The following is a 20,333-nucleotide window of genomic DNA, read 5'->3' as shown; positions in this document are numbered from 1 at the left end:
CCCTAAATTTTGCGGTGGCTTATAAAATCCAACATTTTCTCATCTATTCTGTCCTTATTAACTACTTTGGAGACAAAAAAAATATTGAGGGAGAAGACATAGGGAAATAAATCATGTGACAAAAACAATTCTCTTAGGAAGAAAGGAAAACATTAAATTAACCATTAAATATAAATAAATATTGGATAAATTGTTAGATCATATTTGTAAATGATTATTAATGCCTTCTACAGAGCAATAAACTCATTATGGAAGTTACACACCATTTCTACTCATTTTGTCTTCGTTGTAGATGCTTAGAAAGATACATAATGAAGGGCTTTTTAAGGTAGCACAAGAAAAAAAAGAAGACTCTCACCTGGATCATTTACTAAAATCTATTTACATACTTTAGAACAATCAAGGCTAGGGGATCCCTGGGTGGCGCAGCGGTTTGGCGCCTGCCTTTGGCCCAGGGCGCGATCTTGGAGACCCGGGATCGAATCCCATGTCGGGCTCCCGGTGCATGGAGCCTGCTTCTCCCTCTGCCTCTCTCTCTCTCTCTCTCTGTGACTATCATAAATAAATAAATTAATTTAAAAAAAAAAAGAAAAAAAAAAAAAAAAGGAACAATCAAGGCTAACTTCACACCTTCACACAATTACACATGCCCAGTTTATAAAACCTAGCATTTGTACTTCAAGCCAAAGCATAAATAATAGAAAAATCACAACCTTTTAGTACCAAAAAAGAAAGAAAAGAAGGAAAGAAAGAAAGAAAGAGAAAGAAAGAGAGAGATATACTTTCACCCTGGGCAAAGTCTGATATAATGCCCTTTTGTTTTTCATTTGGTAGTGACATCAGAGCATTATGCAACATTATTCACTGTCCCCTAGAAGTAAATGCAGTTTATCCTGATGGTTACTGGCAATTCTAAGTAAAATCAAGAGCATTCAGGAATCTTTCCACTTAGCACTGTATGCTTCTTTCTACACAGGAAGTCAAAACCACCAATACCAAAGAGCATCAAGTATTTATTACCTGAACAAATCCTGAGTTTCCCCAGAACACCAGCCCATTCCTGCACTGCCACCCACTGCCTACCACAAGAGCATGTTCTTTTTCATCTTCAAATTGGAGTCTTCAACAAAAATAAATAATAAAACCACATAATATTCATCAGTATCTATGTATAGTTTTCTCTGCCAACTTTCTGCTTAAGCAGCAGCTTCTTAAAAAAAATACCATATGATTTCATTCATACATGGAATTTAAGAAACAAATGAACAATGGGGGGAAAAAGAGACAAATCAAAAAAGGAGACTCTTAACTATACAGAACAAACTGATGGTTACCAGAGGGGAGGTAGGTGGGGTATAGGTGAAATAGGTGAAGGGGATTAAGAGTACACTTATCAAGATGAGCAAGCACTAAGTAATGTATGGAATTGTAGAATCACTATATTGTATACCTGCAACTAATATAACACTGTATATTAACTACATTGGAATTAAAATAAAAAAAAAAAGAAATTTCTTAATTCTCCTGCTTATTCTAAATGTAAACTCTTCTGAGGCAGAAGGGTTAGGAGGGTGTGCTCTGGATTCAGAATGCCTGCTCTACCGGCTACTGTGGGACTTGGGAAAGTGAGTTAACGTCTAACCTCTCTGGCCCTTAGTTTTTTCATATGAAAAGTGAAATAAGAACACTATTCCCTAACTCACAGAGTTGCTAAAAATGAATGACACTACCACATATACTGTGTGAAAATCAGTGCCTGGACAACCTGTAGTGATCACTTGTTAGTCATTACTATCTGGTCAAAAACCCAAAGATAATGACCTGAAAGGAGAAAGATAAAGAAAATAACCCTCCCTAGTGATGCAGTCTTCTGGGGGTGCAGAATGAGGGGCTGAAGTCACAAGTCACATTCTAGAGAGTTCCAGTGGTCTTCTATTCCTGAACCAAATCCTTGTCTCAAGTGGAAAAGGAGCTAAGACTATCAGCAAGTAGGTATCTTCAAAGTGGGTATCGTGTGAAGTGGAACACTGGGAGGCTAGGTCACTAATCGGACCAATCTATTTCTCTTCTCTACAAAGTTCAATTCTACCATGTTTGATGATGGAAAGCATGAAATTCTTCTATTCTACGACAAAGGCTGAAATAAAATGCCTTCACAAGGCATTTCTTCAGTCGGAAAATTAGCTCTCTTAAAAGATTTATTTTTTCATGAGAGACACAGAGAGAGAGGCAGAGACATAGGCAAAGGGAGAAGCAGGCTCTTTACAGGAGCCCGATGCGGGACTCGATCCAGGATCCCAGGATTTCGACCTGAGCCGAAGGCAGCCACCCAACTGCTGAGCCACCCAGGAATCCCTAGCTCTTTTAAAGATGACAGCTTTGCATGTCCTAAAATTCTAAGATAGATTTATTTAGAGAGAGAAAGCTTGCGCGTTCAAGGGGTTGAGGGAGAGAGAATCTTCAAAGCAGACTCCCTCCTCAGCGCAGAGCTGATGTGGGGCCCAATCCCATGACCCTGAGGTAATGATCTAAGTCAAAACCAAGAGTCAGCTGCTTAACCTACTGAGCCAACCAGGTGCCCCCGTTCTAAAGCTCTTACGATAACCACTAAGAGTAACTTAAAGCTACAGGTATAGAAAATCGAATTCCCATATAGTCCAAATTACTCCGAGTATTACATTTTTCCTTGCTGTTTTCACTTCCACTTAAAGATTTATTTGTAAACTCACTATCCCCTATGCAAAATCCTCTAACAGTTTCTCTTGAAGAAAGCCAACTAAAATGATTACTAGGCATTAATAAGGTATTAAAGTAGCCTTCTTCCGGGGGTTGAGAGCAAAAATGAAATGGGCAATAAAGAATATCTGCTCCTGGAATGCCTGGGTGGCTCAGTTGGTTAAGTGTCTGCCTTTAGTTCAGGTCATGATCTCAGTCAGGGTCCTGGGATGGAGCCCCAAATCGGGCTCCCTGCTCAGCAGGGAGTCTGCTTCTCTCTCCCCCTGTCCCTCACTCCCCACTCATGCTCTCACTCTCTCTCTCAAATAAATTAAAAAAAAAAAAAAAAAAAGGACTGTTTGCTCCCTCAGAAAAAATTTAATTCCTATAACCTGTTCCACTTAAGCCTTGATTTAGGGCAGCTCTCTAACCCTATTCTTGAAAAATGAAAAGAAAAAATCCTTAGCTCATACTGCTAGTGAAGTTTGTTCTAAAAAACCAACATAAGCTGTGTTCACTGATCTAGAAAGTCTGTGGAAATGCCTAAGAATCTGCATTCTGTTTCAAACGGGACAGGTAAAATGAACCTTCCCAAGTTCTAGGTCTTTCACTGCTCAAATGTCACTATATAACCACCACTTAAAACTATATTATAGAATTTAATACTCATATAGCATGGAAACACGGAATTTCAAAGAATATAAAATTTTCCTCCAGATTTTCCCATTTTCCATCTTTACATTTCAGTTCACTAGTTTTTGGAAAGGTATATTAGCTTTATGCAACAGTAATACCTCACATTATTAACCTTATATTCCAGGTATGTCAAGCTGACAGGCCACAGATCACTCTAGAAACAGCAACAGCAGAACCCCTAGGCAGGTCTGGACTGAATTTGAGGCTCAGTGGCTCCAGGCATGATCCTTTTGTTATAATATGAATATAAATACACACACTGGGCATGCCTGTCTCTACTATTTTGTGAGTTCCTCGAGGACAGGGAATATCTTTTACTCTCTTTGTACTTCCACATAGGCTGGCACAGTGCAGGATGCTGGAGAGGTACTCGATAAATGCCTATTGAATAAAAGGAGTGAAGAGCAAGGGAAAGAAGCCTTAAAGGTTATAAAAATTTCTTCAGCTCCTTGGTCTAAAGATGGTTACAGACAAAGAGAAACTAAGTCCTGTAATGAATTCAGATATATAGCACAGTAAAACATGCAGAAATACCAAATATATGTACCAATTTTATACATCCAATTTTAAATTGCTGCCTCTATACATCCTGCTTCCACCTTTCAAGGCAACTGCTACTGCCAACCTTGTTCCTGCCATTGGTTGGGACTGGGAGTAAAGATGATATGCAAATGCTAAGAGAAAGATTGGAGATGGTCCAAGACATTGCCAAAGAATGACACAAGACAGGGCTGGAACCAGATCTTCAAGTATTACTGGCGATGCTTTCTAAAATGAGAACTGACACTAGTACCTCCATACCATTTTCTCTTTTCTACAAAGAGGACCCACAGGAACATAAATGTACCTAGACAAGAGTGCAAGTCTGCTATATAAACCACGGATAAGGCAGCCAAAAAAAAAAAGGTCTTGGGCAGCCTAAATAGTAGTCCCACAGTTCACCCACTAATGGAGAAGAGTGGCAGTCCCTTGGTCAGCCCTGTTAGCTGTTTCACATTCAACCAGAAAGCAGAGTTCTCCGGGCTGCCCCACAGAAGATCAGAAGCTGCCAATTTAACACACGGCAGCAGGGACACTAACAACAGCAAAAGTGCAGCTTTCCCACCTCTGGAAGAGACAGACTATTAAAAGCAGATTCAAGAATTCAAAAAGCAGAGGGGGTGGCACACAACCTGTGTATTTCGGTCACTTCAAAGCCCTGTTCCAACACGGTCAGTAATGGATACTAGTACCACAAGCTCAGGGCAATAAAAGGTGAAACTACACTGTTTAAAAAGCAAACAAAGCACCTAATATACGGTGGAATTTTTTCCACAATGGCTAGAGCCAAAACAAGAATTCCCACACGTAACACCTTATTCCTTAAAAACAAGATAAATGAAGCACTGCCCTATATGTAGTTCTGATACACTTCATAATTTCATATCCTTTGACCTTTATCATGTACCCAAAGTAACATCTTCCCCTCCATGTACAAACCTACACACACACACACACACACACCCCAAAGCTCTCTTTTCTCCATCAGGCTCCATTTCTTGTCTCCTATTGGGATGACAGATGCACTCCTAAGACTCATCAAGGCCTGCAGCTAGGCCTTTCTTTTCTCTTCTGCTTTCGAATAGGAAAGACAAAATCACAAGTGAGATCTTAACATTTCTCTGAGAGGACTCTAGCAGTCATGTTGACATTTTAAGTTGGTCAGAAGCTAGTTTCAATTGCAAAAGAAGGTTTCCTGTACCCCAGGTCTGTGTTAATGAACTCATTAGTTCTTGGGCGTTACAGACACAGCTCAAGTAAGGAAAAGAGGTTGAGATACAGAGGTTTGGAATGAGGAGCTGCTGGACAAGCACTTCAGGGAGGGACAGCTCTCCTTTCCCATCCTGCCGTGTAAGGGATGAGAAGATGGACCATCAGGGTCAATGATAATGGCATGGCCATTGCCAAGAGCTCCAGTTCTTTTATTAAGGCAAAAATTTTGACCACCAATCCAACTGCTCAATGAGTATAGCCAGAAAAGGCTGCTGGAGCCAAGTCAGTGAAGCTGTGCCTGACCAGAGGACCAAAGGCTGCTCCTAGAATGCAAGTGGCTAAAATATCATCACAGAGTCAAATCTCAAGGCAGCTCCAGTAAGTAACAACACCCTTTACAGATACCCATCTTCACAGCAACTTTCAACAATAATCTGCAACATGTTTATTGCCCTTTTTTTCTTAATGAAAAGAGGAACTAACCAATTTATGCACTAGAATATTTCCTCTTCTTTGATACTGTTTTCCATTCATTTGCTCAGCCACCAAATAATTCCTGCACACCTACTATGCACTATGCAGTTTAGGTGTAGAGAGAAAAGTATGCCAATTATCATCACTGTTACAACATACTGCAGCACCTTGTTGTTGGTATACTTCCTACCTCAATCTACAAAACCACAGGGCACTTAGTCCCAGGGTGACCTGACATCAGGTTCAGAAGACTGTCTCCGTTTTATTGTTTGCAACCATGGCCACAGAATAGAGAGAGGAGCCTCTGCCTCTATTATGAGACTGCACCAATCAAGAGGCAACCACGGTGGTTGCTATTTTAAAAAGTTATCAATTCAAGAGCCGAGGTATCTGGCTTCAGGGCTTTACACCAGGGAAATGATGGTCAAAGTGTACGAAGCTGACGTCTGCCCTGCAAGTAAACAAACAAACATATTTCATTTAAAAATTCAAAATTTGGAAAAGACCGTAAGCAGAAGCTTTTAGGCTATGTGAGAGAGCTGGAGTTTACATATGGAAAAGAAGAGAATGGACTTAAAAGCCAGAGTTATCAATACAACATAAAAGAATTCTAGGATGTAAAGGATTAGACGATACAAACGGTGATTTGTTTGCTCCCTAATTCAAAGTACCCAGAAAGAAGAGTAGGGCATGTGTTTTCCAGTTTTCACTCTTTAACCGAATCGTAGCTAGTTTCCTACTGGCTTCAGAGAAACAACAGACCAAATCCACAACACATTCTCACCAGCCACACTGAAAAGCTGTGGGCTCCAAGATTTGATCTTTTGCCACATCCATTCTGTCACTGCACTTTATTTTGAGTGAGGCTGAGAATCTGAATTACTTGCTCCTGCCTTTTTATTCTCCCTTGGTAAGTCCTTTCAAACGTGGAAGCCCCTCCTCTTGAGTGATTCGATTCCACTGTATGCTTCTGGGGACCAAAGTCCAACAACTTCACAGATTTCAGGAAAGTTAGTAACTAAACACAGAACATTAATTTTAAATCTCCCTTAGGTTGGCTCTGAGTCTAGGGGAATAATTTAGCATCTTTAGCAGCTGTACCTCGGCGTCCCAAAGCCATGTCTTGATGATAAATAAAGTATGTGGAAGTGCTCTAAGGCTTCACTCAAAGGTCCTGCATAAACTCAAGGAGTCAGCACACTGAGGTCTTTCTTTCAATTTTTTAAAATTAACCTCGATGGAATTTATGCATTAATTTATAACACCAGGAGGATGGGAATAGCTAGCAAACATCAATCTTCATCCCCAGATCACAAACGCATCAGGTCCTACCATTTAAAAGCTAAATAAAAGATCCCACATTCCTGTTCCCTCTTTTCAAGGTGACAAGTCAAATCTCCAGAGGGAAACTGGCTGAGCGGGGAGGACGCGGACACCGGACACCGGCCCGGCCCGAGCCAACCATGAGTCGCAGTATCAAGCGTCTCTAATGTTCCCAAATTATAAACTCCTCACCCAACCAAGCGAGGGCATAGCCCTTTAAAGGGCTAAAACCCCGTAAGCACCACTCCTGCCCCGTCCTCTCCACTTTCCCTCCAACATGCTTCCAGCCCCGCGGCTTCCTACCGGAGGACTAGCTGGCAACAGAAGCCCGGGCAGAAGGAAACTCTCATCAGAGCCCAGGCAAGGGCGCAGCCCGACAACTGCTCACGTTCCTCAGGAACGGCGACGTCTCGGGTCGCTGTGAATCGCGGGGCCATCACACCCGGAAATGAAATCTCAAGCGCAACCCACTTGGGACTACCGCGTCCCTTCCTGAAGTTGTGCCCGGCCGCGAGCGCGGGGTGCTCGACCCCGAGGGGCCGCCGGCTCCACCGCGCCTCCCGCCTCGGGCCTGGCGGCCGCTCGCCCGTCCCCGCCACGAGGTGGGCCCGCCGCCGCGCGATCCTCCCCGGGCCGCCGCCGCGGGCGCTCGGCGGGGCGCGAGGGCGGCACCGGGGCCAGTCGCCTCCGGGGACGGCGCCGGGCGCCCGGGGTGGCCGCCGGGAGCACCCCCGGCGGCTCGCGGCGCCCCAGGTGAGGCCGCGCCCGCCCACAGGAGCCCGCCCCGGGGCCGGCGAGGCGGGGCGCGCGGCGCGGGCCGGCGTCCGGGGCAGCAGCCAGGCCCGGCCCGGGACCCGCCCGCTCGGGGGCCGCTCGGGCACCGGCGCCCGGCCCCCCGGGGAGGCGCCCCGCCCCCAGGCGGCCCCCGCCGGGCGCGCGCCACGCACCGCGCCCCGCCCGCACTTTCCCGCCCGCCGCGCCGGGGGCGGGGGTCGCGCGCCCTCCCCGCCCCCACGCCGCTCACCTGCCGGGCCCTAGGCTCGCTCCATGGCCGCCCGCGCGGTGCGGTGCGGCGCGGCCCGGCCGCCCCCGCCGCCTCCGGGGAGGGGCAGCCCCACGCCGCGCTCACCGCCCCCAGCCGCCGCCGCCGCTGCGGCTCCCGCCCACCCCCGGCCCGGCCATTCCCTGGCCCCTCTCCCCGCGCAGAGCCGCCGGTCCCACACCCACCCCCCCGCCTCCGCGGCGCGCGACTGTTGGTACCGTCCTAGCGTAACGCCTTCCCCGCGGCCAATCCCAGGGCTCACTCCGCGAGGCCCCGCCCCCGCCCTCTGGTGGGCGGGGCTACCGGGCTCGCTCCGGACGGCCCCCCTTAACCCTTCCCGCCCCGGGCCGGCCCCGCTTAACTCCCTCGGCGCCGGCTCCCGTCTCTCCGCCTCCTCCCTGACGCCCGCCCCGCCTGCAGAAGCTGACCTCCGACTTCTCTCTTGCCTTTGCTTTCCCTCATCTGACTTTCGTAAGCAGGTAGGAGACCAGGCAGCGGGACTGGAGAGTTGGGGTCCTTTAGGTCCAGTTCTGCTTGTGAGAAGCAATTTCCCTACTCCTTGTGCCCATTCAGTTTGCCTCCAGTGACGCTTCTGCCTGTCAGTGTGTCGCCCTTGCTCAAGAGGCCAGCCCTCCTACAGCGCGCACTAGTCGCCCTTCCCTGGGACCAGAGCAAATTCCCTGCTACAGTTGGGAGCATTTAGCAAAACTGCTTAGTCGTTTACTGTCTCTTGCATGGGACTGTAAGCCCCATGAAGGCAGGGCAGTCTGTCCCTGTCTCCAATGCCCCACACCCAGTAGACTCCCTGTAAATGGTTTGCATGACAGATTCTCCCCTTAAGTTGCTTCCTTTCCATTGACTGCCTACAGATCATCCAGTGCGTAAGGCACCCTCTCATTTTTCCGCCACGTACTAAGCTTGCACTTAGTCTATGTCTGAAATATAATGTAGGTTGCTTTGTGGGGTACGATTGTGGGGGGCGGGGCGAAAGACCAAGCTGACACTTTGTTCAGGCTACTTAGTTCATTTAAGCAATAGGATGTAGTGGACAGAATGCCTCCTTTCTGGCTGCGTCATATTGGGTGTGTCCCCTAACCACTCAGAGTACCTCTCCTTATCTGGAACATGAGAGGTAATCATAGTACCTATTTCACAAGGTCGTTGTGAGGTCCAAATTAGGAAATGTGTGGGGAAAGTACTTTCGCATTATTGTATAACATGAGTTATTATTCATGCATGTATTTACAGAGCACTTACCACCAGAAGAGCCTAGAGAAATAATTGGGCTTGACACCAGTCCGAGACAGTCTGCTTGGGGAGGCAGCCCCTGCGCACCGAACAGTCACTGCAAGGGGTACACAGTCAGAAACAGAAGAAGTTGTATCAGCTCTTTACTGGATGTAGTTGAAAGGTCTTGGGGATCATTTTCTGACCATGGCATACATAATTCTTAGGAAAACAAGCTGGATTGTTAGGAGAGCTACCGAATTTCTCTGCAGAGGAACAGTGGTCTGACTGCCATCATAAACCAAAAGCACAAAGCAACAGTTCCTCTAAGATACTTTACCTGAAAGGACTCTCCTCCTTTCTTGCCTGGAACTCCAATGAGGGTAGTGAAGGTAGACTGTCCAGCTGTACTTCTCAGGAGAAGGCTCATGCAGCTTCTGCTTCTGGGGTGGGAGGTCCCTTCTGGCACTGAGGACATGGAGGAGGATGGATTCAGGGCCTCCCTGGACAACCTGCTCCAGTGCTTAATTTCCTATCCATCAGATCCCTCCATCCACCCCATATGCTACAGGACAGACACTCTCTCTCCTCTTCTGTCTTCCTAGATGGCAAGCAGGGGATTCAGGGCCTTTGTGCTTTCAGACAGCAAAATTTCTGCCCCATTTTGCCAGTTTGCCACATTATTCAGGCTCTCTGTGAGTGCGTGCACAGCACCAGCAGAGTCCTGACACTCCACGATGTTCATTTCTGCCCTTTCTTTCTGGAATGGGCCTTGTTTCCCAGCTGGTTGATATATTCTAGGTGCTTTGGGGGATGCAGTCATTTAGGACGGGGACTCTGCCTTCAAACAGTTGACGTGACTGGCACACAGGAAGCAGCTGCAAAGGATACGGCCGACTTAAATAACACAGCATGCACTCTGTGATCACTGAGAGAAGTAGGGTCCAGGAAGACAGTGTGGGCTGGCATTGCCAGCAAAGGGGGATCAAGGTGAGCAAAATATGGGCGGGAAAAGAGACAGCCCGTGTGAACCAAAGTTAGGTCATGCCTCGTGGGCTTAAAGGCAGACATCCTCAGTCAATGATACAGAACAGGAGAATGCTTCCTTCCTCCCATCCTTCACTAAATGTCTACCAAGTGCCAGACACTGAGCTGGACCCAGCCTATGGGAGGGCCAAAGAAAGCCTGGTTCTCATCCTGGAGAAGCTGACAATCTAGTCTTGAGAAATAGAGCAAAAGCCCAGAAAGAGCCCTCATTCGGAAGGTCTGAGACTTTGCCAAAGCTTCCGTGATGCTTCTTTCAGAACTTGGGAGGTAGTTCTAGGTCTCCTTGGCTAATCTCCCCACCCCTTGCCTCTCTCTTCCCTGTCCCCAAACTGCAAGCTCTTAAAGACACAAACTGACTTTATTTCGTCTTTATTTCCCTCCATGGAGTGCTTTCTCTGCACTGATGTGCTGAAATGCATTGAGTTGAAATCACAGCAGGAATTTGGCTGTCCCCCTCCAGCCCCGGGTGGTGCACATATGTCCTCAGTAGAGGAATCTTGGTTAGTAGCCCAGTGAAGAATCCTCCAGTGACTTGTCCACAGCCTGCAGAATTCAATAGTAACTCCTCTACTTGGCATTTCCAGGCCCATGTTCTACTAACTTTTTACCTTCCACCCTGAAGGACCCACTTGCTCTGAGAACATCCCCTTTTCTGTGCCCATGGTTGTAATCAAACGGATTCTTCCTCTGGGGCTCCCACCTCACCCCACCCCTGTCTCCACTTGTGAAAATGTCATGTATTCTCAAATACCATTTGCCCGTGAAGACTTTCCTGACCTTTGCCACTGTCCATGGACTCCTGGTCTTCTAAGATTCAGTACTTTCTGCCTCTTTTGCAGTATGGTTTGGATTGATATCTTTGGGGATATGTCTGACCCCTTCCCCTGGATTGTAAACCCTTTAGGGCAGTGTTTAATTCACATATGTATCTTCCTTAGCACTGACAGTGTATGTGGCCCATGGTGAGCACTCCGCACCTGAAAAAGAAGTTTTAGAACAGGTCCTGTAGACATGGGAAGTGAGAAGCACCAGAGGTTTCTTTCTTGGCCTCTTTATCATTGTGTTTTCCTTAACCTGCTTCAGAATTTCCAGGTCTCTGCCAATTTGTCAAGCCCCAGGACTCAAATGACAGTTCAACAATCCCAAGGTATGAGGGGAGTATTGTCTGAAGGTGCCCATATACACCAGCACCAATAGAATATGAACACACACACTCCTTTTAAGAGAATGCACCCACAATGACAGATCCTACAGAAACGAATGAAGTTAATACATCAAGAAAGTTGAAGGAAGCTGGAGAAAAGTTCTGGCCATTCCAAGGAGCCAGGAGAGGGAGACGAGAGGATTAGAATGAAAGAGCACATTTGTCCCTCCCTGGAGCAGGAACAGGAGCAGGAGCCTGTGCTCTGCCTCTGCTGCCTCAGGGCAGGATTGTTCTTTGCACAGGGCTCTCTGTGGACTGCTGGGTCAGCATTTCTTTCCCAGCTGGGCAAACTCCTTTCTCTCACTTTGCCACCTGCTCTACAGAACCACTCCTAGTCCAGCCCTTGCTCAGAGCAGTGGGGCTGCCCACTTAACCAGTCAATGCCATCTGAGCGAACCTCTTATGCTCCAGGGTCAGCATTATAAGGCAACTCCCCGCATGCCCCCCGCCACTCTGCTAAAGGATTGTTTGGGATACGTACATCTGAAAGTGGTGCAAATCATTCAGTTATTTCTTTCCATCCTAGTATTTTTTTAAAGCAGCTTTATTGAGATATAGCTTATGTACCATAAAACTCACCTGTTTAAATTGGACAATCCAGTGGTTTTTAGTATATTTACAGAGTTGGGCAATTATCGCCACAGCCTAGGACGTTTTCATCTTTTGACAAAGCTCCTAGCTTATTCTCATTTCCAACCCATGCTGAGGATAGCTGTTCTCCCAGGACTAAGCCAGCATCATGTTGAGTTGTGTGAAATGGTCATCTTTGTAGGGCAAACCCAGTTGAATATTGGCAATTTCGTATGATTCGACCTAATATTCAGGCAGTTAGTTTTTATTTTTGAGTAGGTGTTTATTTTGAGATTGGTGTTTCAGAAGGTATTCCATAGGAAACCAGTCATTTCTCTCCAAACCCCTGCTATGTAGTGCGTGAGGGTGAGAAAGATGTGACTGGGAAGCCAATGACTTGAGTGGTCAAGATGCTGCACCTTGGTGGACCAGACCCCCTGCATCTCTCCTTCCAGTGGAGATTAAACATTCAGAATCCCGTGGTTGCCATGCAGGGAGGGAAATGAGGGGAGTGGGCTGAGGTGTGAGACAACCAGAAGTGTTGAGGGAACATGACAAGGAGAATCTGGTCCCTCTTTCATAGGCATTTACATTTAAGAATATATAAATCTTAAATACAGGGCAGGCCAAATAAATCACATGGATAGAGGAAATCTGGTGTTCAGGCCTGCAGCTTGTGACCCTATCCTAGAAGATGGATGTTCATGGCACAGACAGGTGGCTCAGAACAGGGGAGGACAAGATATTTAACACAGTAGAACTATGAACCCAGGGAGAAAGGAGCCAACACCTCACTGCCATCCATGTTGTAGAGTTATAGATGATTCATCCTTATTGCTAAAGATTCCATTGGGAGAATGTTACAATTTATTTCTCTATTTTTACTCTTGATGGGGATGTGAATTGTTTCCAGATTTTGTCTGTTACAAATGGTGTTGCCATGAGCATTCTTTCTTCCATGAAGAATGCTTGGGTTTACTGACAACTGGAGGTGCTAGGTCATTGGGTCTGCTTATGTTCAACATTAATAGAAAGTGCCAGTTTTCCAAAAGGTGGAACCAATATATACCCGTATCAGCAGTGTATGAGTGGCAATAGCTCCACATTCTTGCCACCTGAATGCTTTCTGAGCCACTGAATTAACCGAACCTAAAACTGTCTACTTCCAACTTGAGTGTTTAGGCAATGGCTAGTCAGAGTTTCTGTTACGTGCAGCTCAGAATTTTCTGCTAAGGCACTCTACAAGGGCAAGCCAGCTTCCTTTCCAACTAGGGCCCGGCAGAATGGCTCCCACAAAGAAGGGTGGCGAGAAGAAGGGCCGTTCTGCCATCAACGAGGTAGTGACCAGAGAATACACCATCAACATTCACAAACGTATCCATGGAGTGGGTTTCAAGAAGCGTGCCCCTCGGGCACTCAAAGAGATCCAGAAATTTGCCATGAAGGAGATGGGAACTCCAGATGTCCACATTGACACCAGGCTCAACAAAGCTGTCTGGGCCAAAGGAATAAGGAATGTTCCATACCGTATCCGTGTGCGGTTGTCCAGAAAACGTAACAAGGATGAAGATTCACCAAAGAAGCTCTACACGCTGGTTACCTACGTACCTGTCACCACTTTCAAAAATCTACAGACTGTTAATGTGGATGAGAACTAATCGCTGATTGTCAAATAAAGGTATAAAACTGCAAAAAAAAAAAAAAAAAAAAAAAGGCAAGCCAACCATCTTCTGACGTGTGGGTCACCCACCCCCACTGGGGCAGAGCATTTGTGTCTCCTTTGGGAGTGGCATGTATGTTCCCTCCTTGTCATTACCTCTGCCACCGCTTGTCCAGGCCTTCCTCATTTCTTTCCTAGACTGTTGCTTACTCTGCTAGTGGGTGTTCTCATCTGGGGCTCTCCCACTCCAATCCATACCTCAATACACTAGTGGTATTAACTGCCATATATACCTCTCAGTTGAACTTCTGAGGTTTTCTGGATGATCCAAAAACAACTGAAGTTATTTCTTTGACAACCCATTTGACTGCCCAAAAATATACTGAATGGCTTCTTTGCTAACAGCCAATGAATCACCCAGTATAGTAACTATCGTTAACTGAGAAGTCATTTTGTTTGCCAAGCCCTGTGCTAAGGGCCACACATATCTCATTTTATTCTCACAACAATCTCAAGAAGATTATTGTGCCCGTTATCCATTTATGGCCTCTCAGCTCCAAGCCACCCTTCGTTGCCCACTCTAAGAAAAGCAGATCAGACCTTGAATGTATTTTTCTTTGGCTGATGGCATCATGTTGAACTTTGTCAGTAGAGGGCGCTGGCGAGGCACTTCAAGCTGGGGAGATCTCTTCCCGGGTTCTGGTGTGATCCACTCAGCTGGGCAGACTACTGACGAGCCCAGGGGCCAGCTGCTTCACCCAGTACCCCTCCCCCTCCTGATGGCCACATACGTGGCTTTTGCTAACAGCCCAGAGGGTGGGTTTTGAGCAAGTTTAGCAATTTCTAGCAAGTCCTCCATTGCCGCACTGCCATGACTTGTCTGCTGCTACTCTGTGAACCCCAACTATGCCTACTGCAGCCGGGTCTGGATCACAGCCTTGGGACAGGAGAGGCTGCCCTGGTGCTCTAACTCAGCTAGATAGGGTGGCGGCTGCCCCTTATAGCTGCTTCTCTTGTATTCTGTAGAGTTCTGTTTACTTTTTTATGAGCCAACCCCTCCTTACTCCAACCCACTGTTACAGTTAATAAATCTTTGTATTAAACTTTCTCTGTTCAAATTACTGTCTAGTTTCTACTCTCTGATTGGATTCTGATGGATAGAGCCCTCTTCTGCTTGTGCTACTGGTTTTGCTTTTGGTTTTGTTTTGTTTTTTTGAGTTAATGATACATAGTTTTGGGATGCCTGGGTGGCTCAGCGGTTGAGCGTCTGCCTTAGGCTCAGGATGTGATCCTGGGATCCAGGATCTGGATGGAGTCCCACATCAGGCTCTTGGCAAGGAGCCTGCTCCTTCCTCTGCCTGGGTCTCTGCCTCTCTCTTTGTGTGTCTCTCATGAATAAGTAAATAAAGTCTTTAAAAACATGATATATCATGATATATAGTTTTTCATTTTTCTTAGTTTTCTCTACTATTATTATTTCAATCCAAATATATCAGCCAGTAAACTATATCTCCTCCTTGTAAACCACACATATTAATTATTCTAAGCTTCACCTTAAGAAATCTTTCCTTGGACTCATTCCCACACCACTTTTTTGTCCTTTTTACCTGGTCTGCCCGTCAACATCATGTTGGGCATCTCCCTGGACCCTGCAATGTGGATCACTCATCCACATGCTTCCAGATTTTGTCATTTTTGTCTATTTCTTCCTCACCGTCTTTGCAAGAGTATTTTTTTTAAGATTTTATTTATTTATTTGATAGAGAGAGCCAAAGAGCACAAGCAGGGGGAATAGCCGAGGGAGAGGGAGAAGGAGGCTCCCCGCTGAGCAGGGAGCTTGACCCAGGGCTTGATCCCAGGACCCTGAAATCATGATCAGAGTTGAAGTCAGATGCCTAGCCAACTGAGCCACACAGGCACCCCACAGGTGTATATTTTTTAAGATACCCTTTGAGGCTGTCCTTATAGGCCCACGTTTATGTTTCTTAGGTCTTGCTTTAAAGCAAATTTTCATTTATTTTTTTTCCTTTGTACAGAATCTATGTTTATTAATATCTCTGCTATGGTTCTAACAGAGAGCTTATTATAGCTAGGAAAAAATCCTTTTATTGTTGTTTTAGTAGGGTTTGGGGAGGGACCAAAGGAGCACACATGTCTGTTTATTGTGCCATCTTTACCTAAAACTCCTTGTATATATTCTTTTGAAGTCTATTTTTAATTTTTAACTTATCAGTATATCACGAACAGTTTCCCACATTATTACATATTCTTTTACTACAGTATTTCCTTAAATTACCATGATATTTTAAAACGTCTTTGGCATTCCCTGCTGAGGATATTCTGTAATTTATTTAGCAGGTTTCCCTTTGTTGGATATTTAGGCTGTTGGCATTTGTCACCGAGAAATTTTTATGAGGGTCGTGGAGCATAACAGAGGTGGAGGTGCTCACCCAGGACTCTGACAGACAAGACAGAGGCAGCTTGTCACGTACACGGCACAGTTACACTCCCCGGAGCTCTACAGAATCCATAAACAACTAGAATTTTCTCTGATGGCCCATCCAGCTACCAAAGACAGAACATCCTGAGCACCTTCATAGTTAGCTGCCTTACCCAAGAAAAGGCAAAGTTCATCATTTTCAACTTGCTTTTGGTTTTTCCTTCTCCCCTTTCTCCTCTATTTCTCATTTGACTAGTAATTTTGCCTTCAATACATGAAACAAATCAATTACTGGCTTCCCTCATACACAAGTAAACAGTGTGTTGATAATTAATTCAATGTCTAGAGTTAGTCTTTGACACCATCACATACATCGTTTCCGTGCTCATTCTCCCAGCTAAGTCAGGGTGTCTATCTGGGATGGTCTTGCACGGGTGGCGGGCTTCTGTGTGGGCTCCGGGCCGCCATCTTGGCCCTTCTGACTTGAGCACATAATGTCGGGGGAGAGCAAGCAGCTTTCAACATCTCCAGTTATAAAACGCACCAGATAATGACATAATTACACAGAAATAAATGTAGAATGCTCAGTTGGAAAGCTGAGTTATGGAGAGACTTACAAGGAAAACAAAAATAATTTTGTCCCTTCAAGTCTCTACCCTCCTCCATACACAAACACAGACTAGCAATTCACAAGTATATGCTTGCATTTTCAACGTCCAACAGTTTGGAGTAGTGAAGAAAAAAGTCAGAAGTAAAAACACTTTATACAGTGCCTTTCCTTGTCCTTTTTAAAACTCAAAAGAGGCTCCAGCAACAACACTCTCCTTCTGAGTTGAAACCAACAGGGGCTGAGGCTGCTCTGGGACAGTGCTCCTTTCATGAAGTGTGAGTGAAGACTGGGCTTATTCATAGAACCTTCTGGACAGTTAGACCACACCTTTGCTCTGCTGCTTGTATCCGGGGCTCAGGCTGGGCCTTAATTGCTGACCTCCAGAGGGCAATATGGAGTTTGCTTCTGAAGAAACCTTCCCCTGTGGAAGCACACGGAGGTGGAAGCTTTAATGTCAGCTCTCAGGTATTGCTCTTGATAGCCAGCCTTCCAACCCACATTTCCTGAGCCGCTGCCACATGCTGGGCCTGGCAATGATGAAGGCCACCAGTTGGGTGGGGAGACAGACCTATACACCCAGAATCACAAGAAGGTCTGTTCCTGCTGCCCATTCATATGACAAGCACCTACCCGCAAGCTATTTGTGCCAACCAAAGGGGCTCCCCTGAGCCCCTCCGCTGTTGAGATTAAGCTTTGGTTGGAAGCAGGTAGCCAGGGAACTGCATGGAACAGTGTCTTCTTACATCACACACTACACACTAATAAATATAGCAAAGATTTCCAAAGATGCTTTCATGGGCCTAAGATTGAAAAAAATGTTAGTTTTCCATATTACCTCTGTCATCGCATTTAAAAATATTTGTCTTATTATTCTGTGGAGAAGTAGAGGAGGCTTTGGTGGAGATTGTGGGAGGTAGTTACAACCCCCCTAAGCCACCCCTTAGGCTGCCTGTAGCCAGGCCCAGGGGAGGACATTACCTTGTCCCGAGGAGTTACTATGCAAATAAAAAGTGCAACAAAGGGAAATGAGTGCTGCTCATGAATCCATTTACTGGATCATTCTTTCATTGTTTGAGTACTCAATAACCCAGTGTTGGATCCTGAGGGTATAAACCCCTAGCCCCAGTGCTGGATCCTGAGGGTATAAACCCCTAGACATTGGGTAGCCTGATAAAATACAGGGCAGCCGCTTAAATCTGAATTTCAGATCAACAAATCACGGGCCTTTGGTATAAGTATGTCCCAGGCAATAATTCGATTTGCTAAGACTGGCAGGCCTCCCAAGGAGAGGAGGAGAATGCAAAGTGCTCAGGAGCACCCAGGGAGCAGGGGCTTCCAAGGCATCTCCCGGCAAGGCCTCCACTACCATCCTGGCGCCCTCCAGCCCCGCCCCTGAGTTCCTCTGAAACTCCAGTGCATGTGTCCATAGTTAGCAGCAGCATCGCCCAGGGGAATGCAAGCTCCTCCGGGGTGGGGTCCTTATTCATCCTGTTCACTGTCCTAATGCCCAGGAAGCGGCAACTCTTTGCTGAATCAAGGAAATGTCCCTGGGAGATGGAAGGAGGGCATGGTGGTCAGGGGAGGCCTGGCCTGGGGTTTTCCAGGAGGGAATGCGCTTGAGGGCGTATGGCCAAGGCTAACTGAGCCTGCAGGCCCTGCCCTGCGGGCCTCTCCGTGTGCATCAGTAACAGCTCACGTCCTGGGCCCAGAAGCGGGGAGGAGGCCTGCACTGTGAGTAAGATGCATCTAGTTTTCCTCCGTGCCTCCAAGAGGACTCTGCATTCCCCATGATCTCAGAGGACAAATTCTCCCTTAGGGAGCCATGGAGGCAGTTTAGCTGTGCCTGAGTGGTGAGGACTAAGAATTAAAAAGCCAAGGCACCGGGGCGGGCAGGAGGCTGATGGCATTTCAGAGAACAGTGATCATTCCCGAATCGCAGGAAGAGTGGGAGGGGAAAGTAAGCTCCTGACAGGCTGCTCGGAGTCAGGCACCGGCCCAGTCCTGGAAGGCCTCTGCCCCCTTCTCTGAGCTTGGAGTGAAGGCCAGGGTCCATGAGGAGAGGGCAGAGCTTTGCTGTGGGCTTTCCCTGTCTATTTGGGCTTTTATGAACATTTTGAATTTGCATAGAGTCAAAGTCACTTTTTTTTTTTTTTTTGGTGTAGAGTCTATGCATTTTTTAGACACATGCAGATTCTCGTACCTACTACCTCCAGCAGGATACAGATCACTTCCCACACACCAAAGATTTCTCTCATGCTGCCCCTTTTGTATTCAGACCTCTCCCCTAGTCCTGAATTCTGCAACTACTGACCTATTCTCTGTTCCTACATTTTTGTCTTTTCCAGAATGTCCTGTGAATGGAATCATGTAGTATGCAGCCTTTGAAGCTGGATTTTCTTTCACTCAGCAGAAAGCATTGGAGATTCACCCACGTTGCTGCAAGCATCAGGAACCCATTTCTCTGCGTTGCGGAAGCATTTCATTGTATGGATGGAATGGTTCGCTCACTCATCATTGAAAGATAGTTCATTGTCTCCAGTTTTTGGCAGTTGTGGATAATGCTGCTATAAACATTCACATGTAGGGTATAATGTGACATAAATTCACATTTCTCTAGGATAGATACCAAAAGTGAGTTGTTGGGTCACATGAGAGGTGAAAGTTTAACTTCTTAAGAATTTGCCTGTGGGGGCACCTGGGTGGCTTAGATGGTTAAAAGCATCTGCCTTTGGCTCAGGTCATGATCCCAGGGGCCTGGGGTTGAGCCCCATGTCGGGCTCCCTGCTCAGTGGGGAGTCTGCTTCTCCTTCTGCTCCTCCCCCTGCTTATGCTCTCTCAATCTCTCTTTCTCTCTCAAATAAAATAAATATTTTTTTAAAAAAAGAATTTGCCTATATTCCAAAGTGGCTGTACCATTTGCAATTGAGAGGGCCGAGTTCAGATGATCCTTCTTTCAATCATCCCTTCTTTTCTACTTACCTTCCTTTGTTTTTTCTTTCTTTCATATTTTCATTGAAGCATAGCTTATGTGCCACCTTCTCTGTAAAACTAGATATACAGTTACATCCATGCAACTACTCAGGTGAAGATGTGGAACATTTCTAGCACCTCCTCCCTGTAAATACCCCCTAGTCCCACAAAGGAATTGCTATCCTGACTTCTATCCCCATAGATTAGTGCTGCTTGTTTGAGAACTGCATTTACTTGGAATCATACGGTATAATCTTGTGTCTGCCTTCACTTCACTGAACATAATGTGAAATTCGCCGGGTTCATGTGTAGTGCAGCATCTCAGGCTTTTTTGTATTGCTGAGTAATGTTACATTATAGGAATATGCCTCAAATAATTTATTCACTCTCCTATGATAGATACTTGGGTTGGATCCAGTTTTTGGCTGGTAGAAATAAAGCTCCTCTGAATATTCTTATCTATATGTTTCTGTGTTTCTGGTGGATACCGCTCATTTCCATTGGGTATATACCCAAGAGTAGAATGACTGTGTAAGTCTAGTATCAGCAGAAAGTGCCAAACTGTATTCCAAAGGCTGGACCTGTTTGTAGTCTCAGCAGGAA

At 46.2% G+C, this 20,333-nt stretch overlaps 1 protein-coding gene and 1 pseudogene across 6 annotated transcripts in view; one reads left to right on the top strand and one right to left on the bottom strand.

Moving 5' to 3' along the window:
* The window catches only part of FAM20B (FAM20B glycosaminoglycan xylosylkinase), a 40,975-nt gene extending 32,732 nt beyond the window's left edge, over positions 1 to 8,243 (bottom strand). The window contains exon 1 of one of the 4 annotated variants that reach the window (XM_077901849.1): positions 8,221 to 8,243. Coding sequence is in view for 1 of the 4 variants with exons in the window: in XM_077901850.1 (XP_077757976.1) it covers positions 7,264 to 7,397 (134 nt within the window). In the remaining 3 variants the exon portion in view is untranslated. Of the gene's footprint in view, positions 1 to 7,263; positions 7,511 to 7,984; positions 8,118 to 8,220 lie in introns of those variants that run through there. The other 3 variants (XM_077901846.1, XM_077901850.1, XM_077901848.1) reach the window with 3 other exon arrangements.
* LOC144316210 (large ribosomal subunit protein eL31 pseudogene) lies at positions 8,225 to 20,190 on the top strand (annotated as a pseudogene). 2 transcript variants are annotated; one of them, XR_013382066.1, is made up of 2 exons: positions 8,225 to 8,481; positions 19,106 to 20,190. The product of XR_013382066.1 is annotated as a large ribosomal subunit protein eL31 pseudogene, transcript variant X2 (transcript). The 2 variants fall into 2 exon arrangements; XR_013382065.1 differs by lacking the exon at positions 19,106 to 20,190 and adding an exon at positions 9,251 to 14,828 and having other exon boundaries at positions 8,326 to 8,481.
* Positions 20,191 to 20,333: the final 143 nt, after the last annotated feature.

This window comes from Canis aureus, chromosome 6 (assembly GCF_053574225.1).
Source record: "Canis aureus isolate CA01 chromosome 6, VMU_Caureus_v.1.0, whole genome shotgun sequence".
NCBI classification, from domain to species: Eukaryota; Metazoa; Chordata; class Mammalia; order Carnivora; family Canidae; genus Canis; species Canis aureus.
The sequence above is the reverse complement of the archived record's forward strand: the minus strand, read 5'-3'. Positions and strand labels throughout refer to the sequence as shown.